We start from the raw sequence: 19,378 nt of genomic DNA on the forward strand, positions 1-19,378 counted from the left end.
AGCTGCAATGAGATTTCTGAAACCTTCCTAATTAAACCTTTTAGCAATTGCTTTATATGAATACTTGACTCATATTGATCTAATTAGATCCATGATAAACCAGGATAATACAAAAACTAAGGCTTCTGTTAGCATGTTATGTTAGCATATTATGCATACTGAGTTTTGCAAAGGTAGGAAATAGATTCCCATTTCCCTACTTTTCATCTCTGGTTTAAAAAACTATGGTCATGGAACAATCACAAAACTCAGCAAAGACTTAGAGGACTGTCCTAATACTTTAAAATATACCAGCATATATTGTAGGATTTGGATGTTATTTGAGGAAACCCCCAAAATGTCATTACAAAAACTACGAACAAAATGACCCCTTCAGAAGAAAGGTAGCATATGCAGAATTGAATAAAGATATACAATTTTCCCACTCTTCATATTCAAGAAATTATCAAACGGTGATAGTTCTTCAGCCTCGACACTTTACATAACTGCTATTGTTAAAATCCTTGCCTGAACATCATCACCTTTTCTTGGGACTACTGCAGAATAATTCCTTGTGGCATTTCTACCTTCTCCATCTCCTCCCCTACTTTTTTAATCGCTAAACTCCCTTGATCATATAAGCTTTCAACCTTATTCCATTTCATATCACCTTCAGTATCACACTTCTTTTATTTCAAAAGTTTTGCTAGTCTCTTCATGGCTGGAGCTTCATAATTAGGAGAGAGCTACCAACCACTTGCTGGTTTTCTGTTTTCTGCACTGTTACAATGCCATCAGTCAGGCAAAGGTCTTAGTTTTAGTTGCTGTCTCTTCCAAATAAATGGAACCCAGGGCCCAAAACTGGAGAAATGAGCACCAGTGAAAATAGATCTGCCAAGGTGGACTTTTGATCTTAAACATAATTTAACTTAGACCTCAGAAGAGGCTTTGTCAACAAGCACCTCCTGTCTGTAATTGCCTTTGCTGCCACTTTTCGCTTTGAACAATTTTATTCTGCTTTTTATTGATCATAATAACATTAACTCTTCCTTCATTTCTCTTATCAAAGGCTACAAGACACTTGGATTGGCTCAGTTCCATAACTAGGTTGCTCATTAATAGGCAGACTTTTCTGCTTTCTCTTGGGAAAGGCTCCCCTGGCAAAGATGTGTTTATGTAGTGTCTGTGTGAGTGCTTCATATAAGATAAAAGATACTTATTTAACTCCCCATGCTTCACTCCAGTTTACAAACTTTAAAAGATAGCTGCAGAATAATACAACACTAGACAATCTTAGTGAATACATTTTGTATTAAAATGCATTGAAACAGTAATCTTCTGTATATTACCATTACAGGCAACACCAAGTCTTTCTTCATAGCATCTAATTCACTAAAGTAATGTGCAAATTTGTTTAGTTGCTTCTCAGTGCCAGGAAAAAAAAATCCTTAACCCCATTTACTGAATGTGGTAACTGTTTATTTTGATGAATTACAGTTACAAATAGGGCTTCATGATTCCTTCTTAAAAGACAGCTTAGTTTTTGCACCAGATTTAAGGTGAGCAAATGTCCGCAACTTAGGTTAAAAGTTTTACTGGTTTACAAAACTATGTACTGTAATCTTGCTTCTATAAAATTATCCATTTCCATCCAGTGCATAAAAATCCAGTGCAACTAACTTTGTTATTGCTGAATATAGTTCTTCATTTGCAATTTTAAATCTGTTTTTACCCTCCCCCAAAAAGGAAAGTTAAAATGCATTTTTCTATATACCTTTCCAATTTTCCAGTCAATATTTTTTTGTTGTCCTATCATAAGCATGCATAATCTAGCATACATATTTTTCCAAATATTTGTAAACTTAAAATATAAAAATAATTACAATTCCTCTTTTTTTTCCCATTCCACAAAAAAAAATGCACAGTGCCAGAATACCAAAATAGAAGTCAATGCTTGAATTTTAATATGAAAGACCCTAATGCCTTTATATACTTGCTTTAAGATAATAGTTAACCATTTCCAATAAAAGTAGTCATCTTAATATATACATATAATATTGGTTATATCAAGATGCTTTGTAATGTTCTTGCTGTAAGTACAAATGTTAAATGTTATCAATAAATATGTACTGTAGCTGTGATGGCTCATTTTTCAAAAGTTAGAATTCACATTTTTCAGTCTTTAGGTACAGTCATGTTAGCTGGGAAACTCAGCTGACGGTTGCAACAGCTTGAGTTTTTGCACCTTCATCTTCTGCACCTTCAGCATTCACTTGGTTTCCCTTACCAATATTTTTCAAATTTTCCAAGGTAGATTTGAAAGTATCTTTCAGGCTCTTCTCCAGGACCCATCCTTCACTTTCACACTCAGGATCTTCTGGATTGGTGATACTTTCCAGAGAGGTATGCAATAGACGCAACCCTATCAATACTAACATCTAAGTGAGATACAAAAGAACTGTCAGTCAACGTGACTAAAGATTGGCTCATTTCACAGCCTATGTATAGTGAAAATAATCTTAATTATAAACAAACAATCAAAAGTTACCAAATCTACAGATAGAAGTAAAATTGGGATTACAGTATGTGAGATGATCTTAAATTTCAAATCACCCATTTATAACTTGAACAGTACATACAGGTAGTCCTTGTTTAATGGTGGTAACTGGAATCAGCATTTCTGTCACTATGTGATGCTGTCGTAAAGTGTTATAAAGATGCACTTCCAGTGGCACCCATTAAGAAAATCCCAGGCAGCTGTTAAATGCAATGTGACCTTTACGTCATGCGGCCTTTGCTTTTCAGAAGCCAGCAGTAAAGGTTGCAAATGGTGATCATGTGATTGCAGGATGTTGCAACTATCATAATTGTATGTCAGTTGCCAAGCTCTTGAATTGTGACCATGTGACCATGGGGACACTGCAACATCTGGAATTTCAAGGACTGGTGTTAAATTCCACTCGTTTAGTGCCATCACAATTTTGAACAGTTGCTGAAAGTTAAGCAAGGACTACCTGTACTGATTCTTGTGCCCTATACCACTATAATCATACTGGCTGAAACTTACCTTCTTCTAACTGGGGCCACTACCATAGATTTTAATGATTATACCTTGTTATGGACCCAACTCTAGGAAATAAATTAAAGATCCTTGCTTTATTGTATTTCTGCTGACTCTGACCAGGCTAAAAGGATGCTATATCAAAACCTGGAGGATGTATAACCATTTAGCTCTGTAACACAGAGTTTACAATGTTCATTATTGGGATTAACTGGTAACTTGTAAACTCCCTAAGCATCCTAACTTCCATTGATTCCCAGGTAAAACAGGTAAGTTTTATATCAAATTGTTACTATTGTACACTAATAGAGATATAACAAGGAGTGTTACTATCAATTATCAGGCCTTAGTGAAGATACAATAGCTAGCTTCAACTAATTTGAAATTTCATTTTGTAATGGTAAATTTTCCTTCTTTCTTGTAAATGGAAAGTTATTACATCTACATGTCTTTATGCATCACTTCTGCTCTTTTCATAAATATTTGATATGAAGCTCATAAGGAATCAGCTACTTGGAAGACAGTCAAGATTAAAACTTGTATGTAAAGCAAGAATCAGTACTTGGAATTGAGGCAGGAAAAATAGATTTGCATCTCATAATAAGGAAGTATATAGTAACTACTTAGGTTTCCCAAGAAAAACTCTTGGAATAATGTGGATGGTCAGAGAGTATTTCAATTTCGTGTAGACATATATGCTTCAAAAAAAGCATATATTTTAGGAGTGTGCATGGATTACAGCATTATCTTTCATTTTTAATATTCCTAGGTTTTCCTAACACAGAGTTATGGTACCTATGCAATACTTCTATAGGTGTTTTAGGGAACTTCGAGAAGAAAGCTGTGCTGCAACTATCTCTCTGATTGTGAGAATGCATAGCTTTGGATTCAAATTTCTTAGATCATACTGCAAACTTTCTGAAGGGTCAGCTATAAGTGATAACATTCTTAGACAATGCATTGGCAGATAAAATGTAAATAATGTATTATGGCCTTATTTTTTTTCTATGTTTTAATAAATCAGTTATTTTGGACTAGAATAAACAAACAGAGTATAAATAAAAATCACAAAAATTAAATCAAAATCATAAAAAAATAAAAGAAAACATATATAGAAACTTGGGCACCCTGTTGCAAAGGCAGACATAATCTTAAGGAGAAATACAAAGATTACCTAAATTTTTCATGTTTTATAAATCCTGAAGATAGTTCAGTTGGTAGAAAAGTTATCAGATGTTCTGATCCTAAATTCAGCTTGCCATTGGCATTTTGAAAAAGTCCAATTCTGATCTTTTTTTAAAAAAATCAATTTATAATCTACTTTGGCAAATCTTTTAATGGCATCTGGAGACAGCAAGTTAAGTAGAGGTTAGTAAGTTTTAGCATAGTATCTTATAGTTAATACCCTTCTAACTGAATCAGCAATGTCATTTTTAGAGATAAATTCAGACTCTTGCTGTTTACAAATGTGTTTAACCTATTAGTCAAGAAAGGGACAATTTTAAATAAGTTGTTAACAGTAAAAAAAAATCCAGTAAAATGCTAGGGCTCTGTATTTGTTTTTTAGAGAACGATCAGGAAAAAATATATTTTAAAGAGTCACAATTTGTAGTAATTTGTGAATATACCTTGGCATATACATGATTTTAAGTTTATTTAAAATATTTCAAGTCCCAAACCATATCAATTAGAATGAATGCTTTGTCATTTGTTACTTCTTAATTATTTATATTCACTGATAAATACAATGAGGCTTTCAAGAAAATTTGAAGACCTGGCTTTTTCCACAGGGTATCCACTGTGGAAGATGTGTTAACAGTTCCTTCTCTCTCCCAACATGACCTCTGTTATTTGTGGTTTTAAAATAGTGTTTTCTTTGTTTTTAACTTTTGTACACTGGACTTAGCCATTGGCTGAATGGGCATCCCTAGAAACTTAAATAATAAATGAATAAACAATTCCCAAACATTCAGAAACGCATACTTTTGTTTAATGTCCACATAAGTAACACAAGGCTCAGTCAAAAATGGAGAGTTGAGGGAAAAATGGGAACTGGGCTATGTCATCAAGTTGGCTAATGGAGCCCTAGAAGAAAGTATGGATCTATGTGTATTCCAAGATATCCCAACATACATCAAGTTTTTTTCATAAGAAAAAAATCCACTTCAGCAAGGACCCTTCATTCTACAGGACCAAAGCAAGGTAGATGAATTCTGACTGAGGAAAGAAAGGAAGGAAGGAAGGAAGGAAGGAAGGAAGGAAGGAAGGAAGGAAGGAAGGAGAGAGAGAGAATGGCCTGCATAAATCTAAAACACTTCTAATATTGTAGAGGACAGGAGATTAGGATCAATAAAATATTTTCAACCCAATTAAAATATCTTTACCACACTAAAGGAAATTCCTCCCCACTCCTGTTACGTAGCAAGACATAATTGGATTTAACACGGCAACTGTGTCAAACCTGATGTCCATATGATCCTAGAGTATAGCTCAGATGGGGGAAGGGGAGAATACCTGTTTGTTTCCCTTCTGAAAACTATATTTCCCTCAAAAAAATCAAAATAAGGCTGGTACCTGTATAACCCTGCAATATTTTCTACAGAATGGCAATTATTCTACATAAAATCTAATCAAGGCTGTACCTGTATAATCCTGCAATATTTTCCACAAAAAAATGATAATTGCCATGAGAGGTACTTATTATGATTCTGAACAGCTGTGAGAGGAATTAGTTTCCCAATTGTATTACCTCAAAAAGCCAGACAAAGAGTACAACCACTCCCATGGAGGTCATTATGCCGCTGTAGTAATTAAGCAGAGCCTCTCTGCAGCCACGAGTCCATAGATTGAGTTCTTCTGTTTGGTAGTCGTAACTGTAGTGAGCTGAATTATTAGAAACCTGGTACTGGATGCATGGCCGTGGAGAACTTGGATTGCAGCAGCTGAAGGGAACACTGTCCACCAAGTATTTGCCATCCACGTTACTTTTAATGCGACTGTAAATGAATAAGAGCAAATCTGTATTTAGGAACAGCCACTCAGATAAATGGAGCAACATTACCTCCACTGGTTTCATCTGCAGCATGTGAATTAGTTGCATTTTCCTCATAACATCTGGATATAATCTTTCTCATTTAAAACACCTGGGTTGGATTTTTTTTTAAGCTAGATTGAGAACAGTCTTCTGGTTTTGGATGTATGTTACCAGCAAGCCTCAAATAAAAAAAAATGGGGAACTGTTTAGCACATTTATATGTTAATGAGGAATTAATTGGTGTTAAAAGGGAGTGCAATATTAAGATGTTGCACTAGGACCAAGAAGGCCAGGGTCAAATTCTTACGGGATTACTTTGAGCAAATTGCTTTCTCTTACTTTGACTTGCCTTACAGGGTTAATGGAAGGGAGGAGACCTAGATACATTGCCTTGAGCTCCTGCACTAAAGGCAGAATGTAAACTTCACACAAAAATCCCTTTTTTTTAAAAATGTAGTTTTTTAAATTAGTTAAAAGAAAATCCTCAATTTACTGTGGAAAATTGTTGATTGCATATTAATACAAGAATTAAGGGCTACTTGCCAGTCCAATCGTATTGATCCCCCAATTTTGAAGAATATTTTGCTTCAAGATAATTTTATATTACCAAATTCAAATAGTATTGATTAATAATCAACTCAAACTTGAAGTCTTGGAGCTAAAGAACTGTCAGCAGATGTGTACTCCCTTGACTCCTGCAAACTTTCCCTGAGAATCAGGAAATAGTCTGGCAAAGAATATCATCACTGAAAATGGGAATGAACATTGATTATAGTTCTGTATTGTTTTACTGACAGTAATGGGAGTGGGAGGCAATGGGAGTACACTGTTGAATAATAAATACTGAAGGGAGTAAAGATAGATTTCAGTAACCCTCAAAGAATGATATACAGTAGTCCTCAACTTACAGTATTTCATTTAGTGACCATTTGAAGTTACAACGGCATTGAATAAAGTGACTTATTTCCAGTGGTGGGATTCAAATAATTTAACAACCGGTTCTCTGCTCTAATGATTTCTTCCAACAACCAGTTCACCAAACTGCTCAGAAAGTTAACAACCTGTTCTCCTGAAGTGGTGCGAACTGGCTGAATCCCACCACTGCTTATGTCTTATTTTTCACACTAACAACCATTGCAGCATCCCCTTGGTCATGTGATCAAAATTCAGACACTTGGCAACTAGCTCATATTTATGACTATTGCAATGTTGGGTCATGTGATCCCCTTTTGAGACCTTTTGACAAGCAAAATCAATGGGGAAACCAGATTCACTTCACAACTGTGTTACTAACTGAACAACTGTAGCAAGTCACTTAACAATTGTGACAAAAAAGAAATTGTAAAATGAGGCAAAACTCATTTAACTTTCTCGCTTAGCAACATAAATTTTGGGCTCCATTGTGATTGTAAGTTGAGGACTACCTGTAAAAATTATACAATTATTTGTACTACATTTCTGGTGATTAGAGGAGATAACTATCCTGTGAGTTATACAGATGTGTCCATGCTTTTGTTTGGCAACAATCTAGTAGTAGTTTCCCATTGTCGTTTTCCAGGAGATTTATACTTCCTAAGTCTGGTCTATGGGTGGGGATTTCTTCTCCAACTACTAACTAACGGTAGTTCTTCCAACACTACTGAGTTTTCTCAGGATTCTAGGTGGACTAGGTAGAAGTAATTAATAAATAAAACATTGTCAGAGAAAAACACAAGGCAGTAAAGATATTTGTTATTTGTTCATTGTAAACAAAGCTGGGATGAAATTGTTGATATACAAAAAGAAAACTATTTTATATATCATGTAGGAACAAAAAGTATCATGGTCAGATAATTTTTATAATGCAAATTCTTTATTAGTCTGATGTCTAGAGTTTTGTTCAAAATTGGAAGATGGATTATTTCAGGTATGCCCACTATTGAAAAACCTTTAACAATTGTACGGTATGATAAAGGACATTCACAGGTTTAGATGTTTGGTCCAGTTTAAAATACCATTAAACATTGGGAAATATTTTGTGTACATAAGAAATTATTGCAGTAAATGCAAACAGCTCATCAGTTAAATTCTGAATCAAGTCAACTTCTTTGATAATCTCTCTGCCTGCAGGTGGAAGGACATTCAAATGAAACTGGCTTAATTAGATGAAAAATACTTGTGCTGGATAGAGCCACAGAGAAGTTTCTGTCTTACTGATAAAAGAGAATGTTTGTAGCTCAGTACTTCTAGCACTGATGATATTATCTAGTTTGGATAATGAAATGTCTGCAAGAAAACAAGCTAAGAGAGCACCAAGAAGATTTAACGTTTCTATCTAGATTAGCTAAAACAGAATAAAGATCTCTTAAATATCTTTGGAGTATCTTAACATTCAGGAAAACATTGTAGAAGAAAATTGAATAAAAAAAGGAATAGAGAAAGAGTGAATCAGGTTTGAATAAAAAATTGCTGTGGTTTGATCATACAGAGAGATGAATGATAATCAAATTACAAAATAACTATACAAAGGGTAAAAGGGTAATTAGCAGGACCAACAAAGTCTTATGGCATTGATGGAACTTATGAGACACTCAAAAACAGAACTATCAAGAACAAAAGGCAATGTATGAATAGATGTATGGACATGATAGAAACAAGGGTGGATCTTCTACTGAATAGTGTTAGTGTAAACTACTGTAGTTTTAAGTTTGTTTTTATTTTCTCATGCTTCTTTTGCTTATTACCTTTTACACTTTTTCCGCATAATTTTGCAAACCCCCAAACTGAATAGCATTGATGGATAGTATGTACTAATATATGTACAATTGGACTAATGTTAGTTCATTGGCTGCTTTGAAAAATGGGACACAAATTAGAATCTGAAGGAGAGATGATCTCACCCTCCTTCACTTTTAGGCATAATGCCTAAGCAAGGCAAGTCTTACATTAGAGAAATGGAATTGTACTTGGACATGACATAATCATTTCCTGTTTCATGAGTGATATGTGAAATATCAAACAAATTTAGTACTAATGAAACAAATTGCAATTCTATTTAAAAGGGACAGCCTCTTGAATTATGTTGTTTGGATCATGGCCAGCAGCAATCCTTTTTACATCTTTAAAGGCATATCTTCACCTTGCCCACAACAGATGGAGAAGTAGGTCCCTTAGTTCAATGTGCTTGCCATTTTTTCTTTTTCTTTTTTATATTTTATTGATTTTATTGTAATTTCTTTCATAGTTGTGAGGCCCTCAGGGTTGTGGAAAGTTGATGGCATGCAAGTTTAATAAATTACTATTATGACTGGTTGCAAAGTCAGCCAGATGTTAAGACTGGATTTGTCAGTGTTATCTACCTATTGAGTGCTTCCAGGGGTGTTGAAGGTATTGTTGCAGGATGTTAGCTGTTCCAAATAAAGCTGCTTTTTGCAATTGACTAATTGTGCTTTTGTCAATATCAAATGTTGTTCAAGTGGTGCTCCAGATGTTTGCAGTGGCACCCAAGGCACCTATTACTATTGGTACTATCCTTGCTTTCTTTTGTCACAGTCATTCTACTTTTATTGGCAGGTTTTTGTATTTTATCATTTTTCTCCAGTTCTTTCTCTTCTATTCTGCTATCTTCAAATATTGCAATGTCCATTATCCCTACTTTTTTGTCTTTCTTATCAACAATTGTTAAGTCTGGGCTGTTATGTGGCAAATGCTTGTCTGTTGAATTGTAAATTATTATCATCACATGAGGAATCTGAAAGTGATTAAAAGAACCCTTTTCCTGAAGATAATCCTGACTATTTATAATCTCCAAAGTATTATACGCTAATTAGATATCCTTATCTCCACTCAGTCTCCTGCTGATTTCAGTGTGAACTGGATAATGTCCCTGGGCCATTCAAATACATTCTGTACTTGATAATGCAAGCATTGTATGTACATCCAAACTAAAATGAGCAATAACATTATATTCCTGGAAACTGAATTTAAGTAGTGAGACTACTTTTATACCTGAAATTCTATCACCATTTTTAAAAATAGTACAGTATTGCACATCTGTCTGACAATGTAATCTCGTTTTATTTCTCACGTACTGTCCTCCTGTGGATGGATTAAACTCAAGCTCCAAATCTTCAGATAATGCCAGCATAGTGGACATCTCATTATACTTTTCCATGTAGTTATTTATATCAAGACATAATTTGAATGGCTCCCATTCATATATTTGTTCAGCATAACATATCAAAATACAAGTAAAATTGGTATTTATTTAATTGGACTACATTAAGACTACAATATTTGAGTGAAAAATCACCACAAGCAAAACCAAAAGGTGTTTTTTTTTGCATGCATCTTGAATAGTTCATATTTGTTACTAAAGAAGAAATCATGAAAAGGTTCTCAAATATACAATATACAATGACGTACAATGGATGAAAACTGATCAAGCAAAGATGCAACCTAGAAATAAGGAGAAATGTCCTGACAGAACAATTAACAGTGGAATGATTTGCTTCTAGAAGTTGTGGAAGTTCCAACACTGGACGTTTTAAAGAAGAGATTGGACAATCATTTGTTTGAAATGGTGTAGGGTTTCCTACCTGAGCAGGAGGTTGGACAATAAGATATCCAAGGTCCTTTCCAACTCTGTTATTCTACTATTCTATTAAATGTATTTAAATATATTTCATTGATGATTTATTTATTAAATTCAGAACTTCAGCACTGAATCTCTATAACCCATCTATATCCACATATTTAACTGCTGTTGGAACTAATGGGATTTGTATTAATCACAATGAACTTCCCCAAGCTGCCTATAAGGCAACTAACAGTGAAATTCAAGGTATTGCTTATATATCTATTTAATCATAAATCCCACTGAATTCAGTGCAAATAAAACCACTGATGCAGTTCACTGTTAAGATACTTTAGAAATCTGAAAGCTGCTTATTCAAGAATCCTGGCAATCAAATCGTTAAAAATCTTAACCATTTGAAGACTAGCATTTTTTTTCTTAGCATAATTAATTATTGGGGGGGAAACAGAATCTTTTCCTAGAATGAGAAAGCAATGACAAAATATTTTCAAAAAGTATCTATAGCAGAAGTCATCTGGTAGGGCGAAAGCATATCCAGCCATACTTTCAAGGCAGATAAATAATTAGAATCCCTGAAAATAGTGTAGATTCAATTTTATGCATTCAAGGGCAAAATAAGTATGTATTGAGCATGTGTACATTTGTACAGCTCTATAAATCCATTTATCCACCTAGAGGAGAAAGCCAAGAATAGCTACAGAGTGATTTAACAGAGGTCAAGATAAATGTCAATGTGCAAAGAAGAGGTTTCCTGCATAATCCATATCAAATAAAAGTGAGTGGTATGTGTTCTGATGTATTTATTCAATTACTTTGTTTTTAGGGAAAAATCAGGCATGATGGCTTAACAGCAATATAATAAATGGATGAACCATAAGCTAGAAAGGAGTAGTGAAATACTCCTAAAACAATTCATTGTTAAAGTTATAATGCTATGGTATAAGACAATTACTGGGAAAAGAAAATTAATCAATTAAGTTATATATCTGAAAGTCTGAAATGGTAGCTTCCTTAATTAAAATAATAATTTATATTACTCTTTATTGCTGATCTTAGTTTGCTATTCACGACAGAATTTCTAAAAAAAAATCTGAATGACATGTAAACACAAGATTTAAAGGCCAAAACCATATTCCAAAATTAATTTTCTTTCAACTACTTACTCTTTCACTTCCTTGGAACCAAAATCTAAGTATCGGTTGCTGATCCACTGAATCTCAAACCAGTCTCTGTAACCATTATTTCCACAACATTTGAATTCAATCTGGAGCATATCAATTGTCTTCTTCATGAAGCATCTTCCTGGAGTATCTGTGTCACGGTAGAATTTCATACTACTTTTTAACCCTTCTGCCAGTGTACTGTCAAGAGAACCCCTCATCAGAAAGCAAATAAAAGCAATTAAAAAAATGAAGACATTAAAAATTACACATATCATTAAATAGAATTTCAAGAAAAATTTCCATTTTTCAAATTTAGCAGGATCCAGGGCATCGTAGCATATTTTGCCAGCAAGAGCATTGGATGCACAGGCAAGTAGACCTACCAGTATTAAAGAGTTGGGCACAAAGTGGCTTTCAGAATTGTCCATCATTTCACTTCGCTTCCTGAGTTCAATTTTCAGAAAAAGTCCCATAGAAAAAACAACAATTCCAGCAAACACTGAAAACCAATTCATTAGCCATAATCCTTGTGCTAGTTTTACTCTTTTCTTCTGGTTAAACTTGATTTTCATCACTGCCATCTTTTTCACAATGCTGGTGGTACCAAGCTTCTCCTCAAACCACCCCTTCTTTGAAAAGGGTTAAGAGTAGAATTGGAAAGATACGCCACCACTCAGGCCTTGAAGACTGAAAGGGGCATCCCTTTTGTTGGGACATTATTTAGTTCTTCCATCTTCCTCAGCCCAAACTTGAAGAAGTGCAGATACATTTTTCAAATCAGCAAGATTTTTTTAAAAAAATCACATTAATAAAAGATTATTGGTAAATAAGATATGCAACTATTTGTGGTCGTCCCTTCTATACAAAGGAGAAACTGTTTCAATTTCAAATAATTAAAGCTGGATCTATACTACGTCATTCCAATACTAATTAGTGTAATCCAATTTAAGAAATCTCTGTCCACAGATAAGCCAAGAAAATAATCCTTTCATTTTACTATTCAGTGCGCTTGTGCTTTCACATGATATAACTGAAAATAAAGATATTTGAAGTTTCCCTGTTCCTAGACTTCCTTCTCCTTGGGAAATTAGTTTTGAAACCTATACCAGATGCTTTTCATACACTGACCTACAAATGAGCTAGTCTATGATACTACTTATCCTTATGTCACTCACCTTGAATGACATGCTCTGGGACTTAGGCATTTTGGGGATGGAATTAGGTCATGTTTTCAATGATTTTCAATCTACGAATTTTCTCAGCCTAATCAACCTCAGCAGGTTGTTGTAGGAAAAGGGATAAAAAGAGTTAATGGGGAAATGGTGGAATAGAATTCTTAAAATAGATGTTGTAAATTTGTGGACCTGTATGCACTATGTTTAGCTCTTATTGAATATTAGCTGAATACACGTGCTCAGCTACGAAACGATGTGATCAAGCTTGATAAATTGACACTTATAGCTTGAAAATTAATGAGTAGTTATGATCGGTCTCTCTTCTCCTCTTCTCTCCCTCAGGCCGGCCCCACGAAGCCTCTCCTTTCCTATCTCCTTCTCTCCCTCAGGCTTACCCCACAGAATTCTATCCAATCCTATCTTATCCTACCTTACCTATCCTATCATATCATATCCCCTTCTCTCCCTCAGACTTGCCCCACAGAATCCTCTTCTTTCCTATCCCCTTCTCTGCCTCAGGCTCCTCTCCAAACTCCCAGCCAACAGGCCAGAGGAATCACGCGCTGGCCACACCCAAGTGGCAGTTTGAACAGAAATCTTTTCAGGTGGGGAAGGGAGTAGAACTCCTTAGCATCAGAGTGTGTTAATAATAATATAACAAATACTAATGATCTGATGGTCATTTTGAAAAATCCTTTCTAAGCGAGCACCTAAAAGCCAAGAACAACATACTTGGCACATTTCAAGTTTGTAAGCTTTACGGTTCTGGATATTTCATGATCCGGCATGAGTGGTTTTCGCTTTTATATATATAGATTAGTACTAGGGACATGCTTGGTTCATTTTTGACTGTGAGCTGTGCAGAGATTGTAAAAAATCTATTGTGTCTTCCAGAAGCTTGTTATTCTTGTCCTTATTTTTGCAATAATGAACCAGTTATCACCAAGCTACTTAAAATCTTTGCAATATATCCAAGTATACTTAACATTGACAAAAGAAAAGGGAAGATGAAAGTCTCACTTTAAACAACAAATCCTAATCTTTATGAAATGAGTTACTAAAAAATGAAGCTTGCATTATTTGATCTGAATCCCCACAGAAAGATGATAAAAATATAAGCTAAGAGAAATAGTTACACATCACCAAAAGGTAACACCTAATATTGATGGGCTAGGCAATTTATATAACCAAGTACTGTACTGTTAAATTGTGTGTACAAAATTAAAGAAAACGAGATGTGACACATACATTTTTCTCAGGTAATATTGCAATTGCAGTGTTTCATCTTAAAATTGCAAAGAAATTGGAGCAGAAACCTGATTATGTTACAAAGCAACCCATATTGATAGATTTCCATGATAAGATGTCATGGTGGTTGATGAAATATCATAGAGTAGATCTAGGTTTGTTTTTTCTTCTTCTGTTCAACCGTATCCAATTGTTGGACACTGCCTAGACCTGTGATGGCAAACCTATGGCACACGTGCCACAGGTGGCACACAGAGGCCTCTCTACCGGCATGCGAGCTGTCGCCCCAGCTGAGCTCCAATGCGCATGCGTGCGCGCCTTCTGCCGGTCAACTGATTTTTGGGTCTCTACAAGCCATCGAGAATATCACTATATACATCCAACAAGAACAGGAAGTGCTTCACAGGAGCAGATAGAGATAAATCCTAGAGAGGCAGAAAATGGATCACTGAACAATGGCGATGAATGCTAGGGAGGAATAAAGCTGCATACAAGGCTGACAAAACACCTGTAACAGTGTGCGCATGCACAGGGGCGGGGGGGACCGCAGGGGGGGAGGAGTTCCCCCCCGAGCCCCATTTTTGGTCCAGGAGGCTTTAGGGAGCCCTGCTAGGTCCAAAATGGGGTGGTTTTTTTTTAACACACGCATTGTATTATGGGTGTGGGCATGAGCATGTGCACTGTTGCCCGTGCCCGCACGCTTTCGGCACGCGAGGGCAAACAGGTTCGCCATCACTGGCCTAGACAATTCCCTATAGTTTTCTTAGCAACGTTTTTCAGAAGGCTGAAAATGACTCGCCCCAGCTTATCCAGGTGGTTTCATCGTAAAATGGGTGCAGAACTCAGTCTCCCATTTTCTAGCCTGATGCCTCAATCACTACACCAGTGCTTCTCAAATAGTGGGGCGGGCCCCCCAGGGGGGGTGCGAGGCTCCGTAAAGGGGGGCTCAGCTCAAATTATTTTATATATTTTTGTTTTGCAGGTTAAAGTTTTTTTAAATATTGTGTTCCTTTAAATCCTGTGCTCCTTTAAATCTTTTCTGCTACAGTTAATAAAGCTATTCTTTGTTGTAAATTGATCCACATTTCTTTCTTTTTTTATTCTCTTATACGTTAATAAGGATACAGTGTTATGCAGAGGTGTACTTATAACAATTTTATAGACAAATGATACTATTTACAGTCGCGCAGGGGGCGTGAAATGTTTTCTTCTTCCTGGGGGGGGGGGGCATGACAGAAAATAATTGAGAAGCACTGCACTACACCAAACTGGCTCTAATGTCTAAGTACAAGTCATTTTAGAGTAAATATACCGATTTTCTAACTTTAAGAGTTATCAGTCCCTCTATCTTCCTTCAAGCTCTTTCCAGCTTTGCTCCTATCACGTACATTAGATTTCCTTAACTGGTACCGCATCACATACTACTGCAAGCAGTCCTTGTTTTAGGACTGTAATTAAGCCTGGAATTATGGCAATAAATTGTGGCAACCATTAAGCAGATATTCATGTGCTGCACCTGTTTTTACTTTTGTGGCAGTTGTTAAGTAAACACCATGGTCGTTAAGCTAAACCTTTTCCCCTCAATGGCTCTTTTTGCTAGAAACAGGAAATAAATACTGGAAACTAGCAAACACCACTGAATATTGCTGTAAATAGTCCTAAATGTGAGCTGGTTACCAAGCACTCAACATGCAATTAAGTGAGTGGAAGAATGCAGTCATCAGATCTTAAAAACGGGGTTTCAAATAGTATTGGGTAGATACATCATAATTATGAATGGGTTGCTAGATGACAGGTCACTGAGGACTACCTGTATTTAATTACGTTTTACAAAATATAACTTTTCTTTTAAAAGATAAAATAGCAGCCAGGCTTTGTTCATCAAAAGTTAATCAACTCAACCTCTAAGGCAGTGTTTCTCAACCTTGGCGACTTGAAATCCTGTGGACTTCAACTCCCAGAATTTTCCAGCTGGCTGGGGGATTCTGGGAGTTGAAGTCCACAGGACTTTAAGTCGTCAAGGTTGAGAAACACTACTCTAAGGACATAGGTATGAGGTTCCTATCTCTCCAGAGAAGTTTGTAGTTTTCCTTTAATAAAATCACAAAGGGATATTTTTTTAAAAGCACTGAAAATTGATTATTTTTGGAACACAAGTAATAGGAAGCTTAATTGAAGTCCTCATCTTACAATTGGCCATTTAAGAACTGTTCGGTTACAATAGCCATGTAAAACACTTCCGGGTGTCATGAAATGTTACTCTGCTCCCCCACATGATCGCATTTTAGGAGTTTTGCAACCTGTTCACATTTATGAGTTGCCAAGTACCCTGTGACCATGCAATTGCCATTTAAGATTTCTGTGAACAAAGGAGACAACGGATTTAGACTTGTTCCTCCAGTGTGCAGACGGGTTTCGTCTGTTCTGTGCAAGGAGGGGAATCTGCTTCTGTGTTAAATAAGAAGACTTCACGTCTAACAAAACATTAACACAGCTTATATTCTAAAAGGCTTTGAGCAGATGCCAGCTTGACTTAGCATTTTCTCCTCTGGAGAGGAGGACATTAGTGAAAGAAATAGATTTTGGAGGAGAAAACACTAAAGGCTCCAAGTCTCAGTATTCTGAAATACTGAGGTTCACCTTTTCAGAATGCTGGATTTGCATTTCCTTTTCTGAAGCAGAAAATGCTAGCGAATGCCATTATTCTTGTGATGGTTTGGAGAAGAAGCCTTCTGAACCATCACGAGAATGAAACTCATGTGCAGGATGGGGTGAAGTAATGGAAAGGTAAGTGGACCTGTGTGGTAGGGTAGAGACAGGGTCTGTGTGCCGGTGGCCTAGCTGGCCAACGCCTCCCAATCCTAGACAGGTTTCCACATGCTGGTGGACACTGGGCCTCCCAGTGTTTCCCCCACCCTGAGGACCCTCCCACAATTGTTTAATGAGTGCCATGGGAAGAACTTGGATTGTGATCAATGAGTAAGGCAGTCACAGGGACACTTTGCTTAATGACAGCAATCACATACAACCAAAATTCTGTGCACAACTGTAGTTCTAAGCCGAGGACTACCTCTGTAACTTCAAGACATTATCAGTTACTCTTTTTACTAGGTACAAAAATGCAGACAACTAATATTCTATAGTACAGCAACTGAATTTTAATCTATTAAGTAACATATTCAACACTTCTTTCCAAATGGTCAAACCTTAAGACTCTTGTGGCTATTTTCATGAATACGGAGACAGATAAAAACAATCTCTGAAGCAGCCGTACAAAGCTTGCCAACGATACAGTTGCTTTGGTATTTCAAAGCTGAGGGTTTTATATGAACTTCTGTGCAATGTTCAGCACGTCTTGCAGAAGCTTTGAACAGTTCTATCTTCAGAATACTTTGCAGGTTCTATATATTTTGATTTACTTTAATATAAATATTAAGAAAAGATAATGGATGCAGTAATAAAATTGTTAATAACAGTCCAAATAACTGAGAAATTTTCAATCAAGGTATTGTAAAAAATAAAGTGGAAATAAAACAAAAATCTTAAAATGTTCAGATTGTGAAATATTTTTGAAATGTACATAAAGTTATAAAAAAATGTTACATCATATTATTGTGAAAATAAATATTTTATACAAAATGTAGCAGAAAGGTATAAGGCAAACTTGACTTTACCCTTTTGTAGTTTATTAATTTCAGAGGAACACTTAAGCACCTACTAAACTTTCTGCCACTTAAAGTGCTTATCTATGGTAAGATAATTTCTATGGCCTGTATATTTTGGGAGTGTGTCCTTTTAGATATGTTATCTTTAGAATTTTTACAGGCACACAAACTAAAAGCACATACCCTTTGGGATCCAAAATTAAGCATTTTTGAAAACTGAACAACCTGCATGATGTTTTGTAAAAGTGAACTAATGCTAACTGACATAGTTTCTGAATAACCTTCAAAATGCTTTGCAAATTTTGTACAATTGTCTAGCTTACTAGTAGATAAAGATGCGTCCCACAAAAAATTTGCTTCCAATACAAAGTATAATTTAATTTTAACAAATGAAACTGCTAAAAGTAGTTCTGAAACCATGCATCTCTAAATTATTTCTTATATATCTGCAAAAAAAAGCTACAGTACTTTTACCAGTCCTAACCTTAAATACCTCATATCACTCTTCAGGAAGACTATATTTTATAATACAATACAATACAATAGTAGAGTTGGAAGGGACCTTGGAGGTCTTCTAGTCCAACCCCCTGCCTAGGCAGGAAACCCTATACCGTTTCAGACAAATAGCTATCCAACATCTTCTTAAAGCCTTCCAGTGTTGGAGCATTCACAACTTCTGGGGGCAAGCTGTTCCACTGATTAATTGTTCTGTCAGGAAATTTCTCCTCAGTTCTAAGTTGCTTCTCTCCTTGATTAGTTTCCACCCATTGCTTCTTGTTCTACCCTCAGGTGCCTTGGAGAATAGTTTGACTCCGTCTTCTTTGTGGCAACCCCTGAGCTATTGGAACACTGCTATCATGTCTCCCCTAGTCCTTCTTTCTCTTAAGCTAAACATACCCAGTTCCTGCAACCGTTCTTCATATGTTTTAGTCTCGTCCCCTAATCATCTTTGTTGCTCTTCTCTGCACTCTTTCTAGAGTCTCCACATCTTTTTTACATTGTGGCGACAGAACTGAATGCAGTATTCCAAGTGTGACCTTACCAAGGCATTATAAAGTGGTATTAACACTTCACGTCATCTTGATTCTATCCCTGTTTATGCAGCCTAGAACTGTGTTGGCTTTTTTGGCAGCTGCTGCACACTGCTGGCTCATATTTAAATGGTTGTCCACTAGGACTCCAAGATCCCTTTCACAGTTACTACTACTGAGCAAGGTGCCACCTATACTGTACCTGTGCATTTTGTTTTTCTTGCCTAAATGTAGAACCTTACTCTTTTCACCATTGAATTTCATTTTATTAGATAATGCCCAATGTTCAAGTTTGTCAAGATCCTTCTGTATCTTTAGCCTATCTTCTGGAGTGTTAGCTTTTCCTGCCAGCTTGGTGTCATCTGCAAATTTGATGAGTTCCCCATTTATTCCCTTTTTAATCCACATATATCATAAACACATCTCAGATAAAAATAGCCAATGTC

At 35.9% G+C, this 19,378-nt stretch overlaps 1 protein-coding gene across 1 annotated transcript; it reads right to left on the reverse strand.

The window, feature by feature from the left end:
• Window positions 1-183: 183 nt before the first annotated feature.
• On the reverse strand, window positions 184-12,394 carry PRPH2 (peripherin 2; the record flags this gene model as incomplete). Its single annotated transcript, XM_081942499.1, has 3 exons — window positions 184-2,417; window positions 5,790-6,036; window positions 11,814-12,394. The coding sequence occupies 3 exons, from the start codon at window positions 12,392-12,394 to the stop codon at window positions 2,190-2,192; spliced, it is 1,056 nt and encodes a 351-aa protein (XP_081798625.1). The 3' UTR covers window positions 184-2,189.
• Between the last annotated feature and the right edge of the window lie 6,984 nt (window positions 12,395-19,378).

This window comes from Natrix helvetica (assembly GCF_964273705.1).
Source record: "Natrix helvetica genome assembly, chromosome: 2".
Classification (NCBI taxonomy): domain Eukaryota; kingdom Metazoa; phylum Chordata; class Lepidosauria; order Squamata; family Natricidae; genus Natrix; species Natrix helvetica.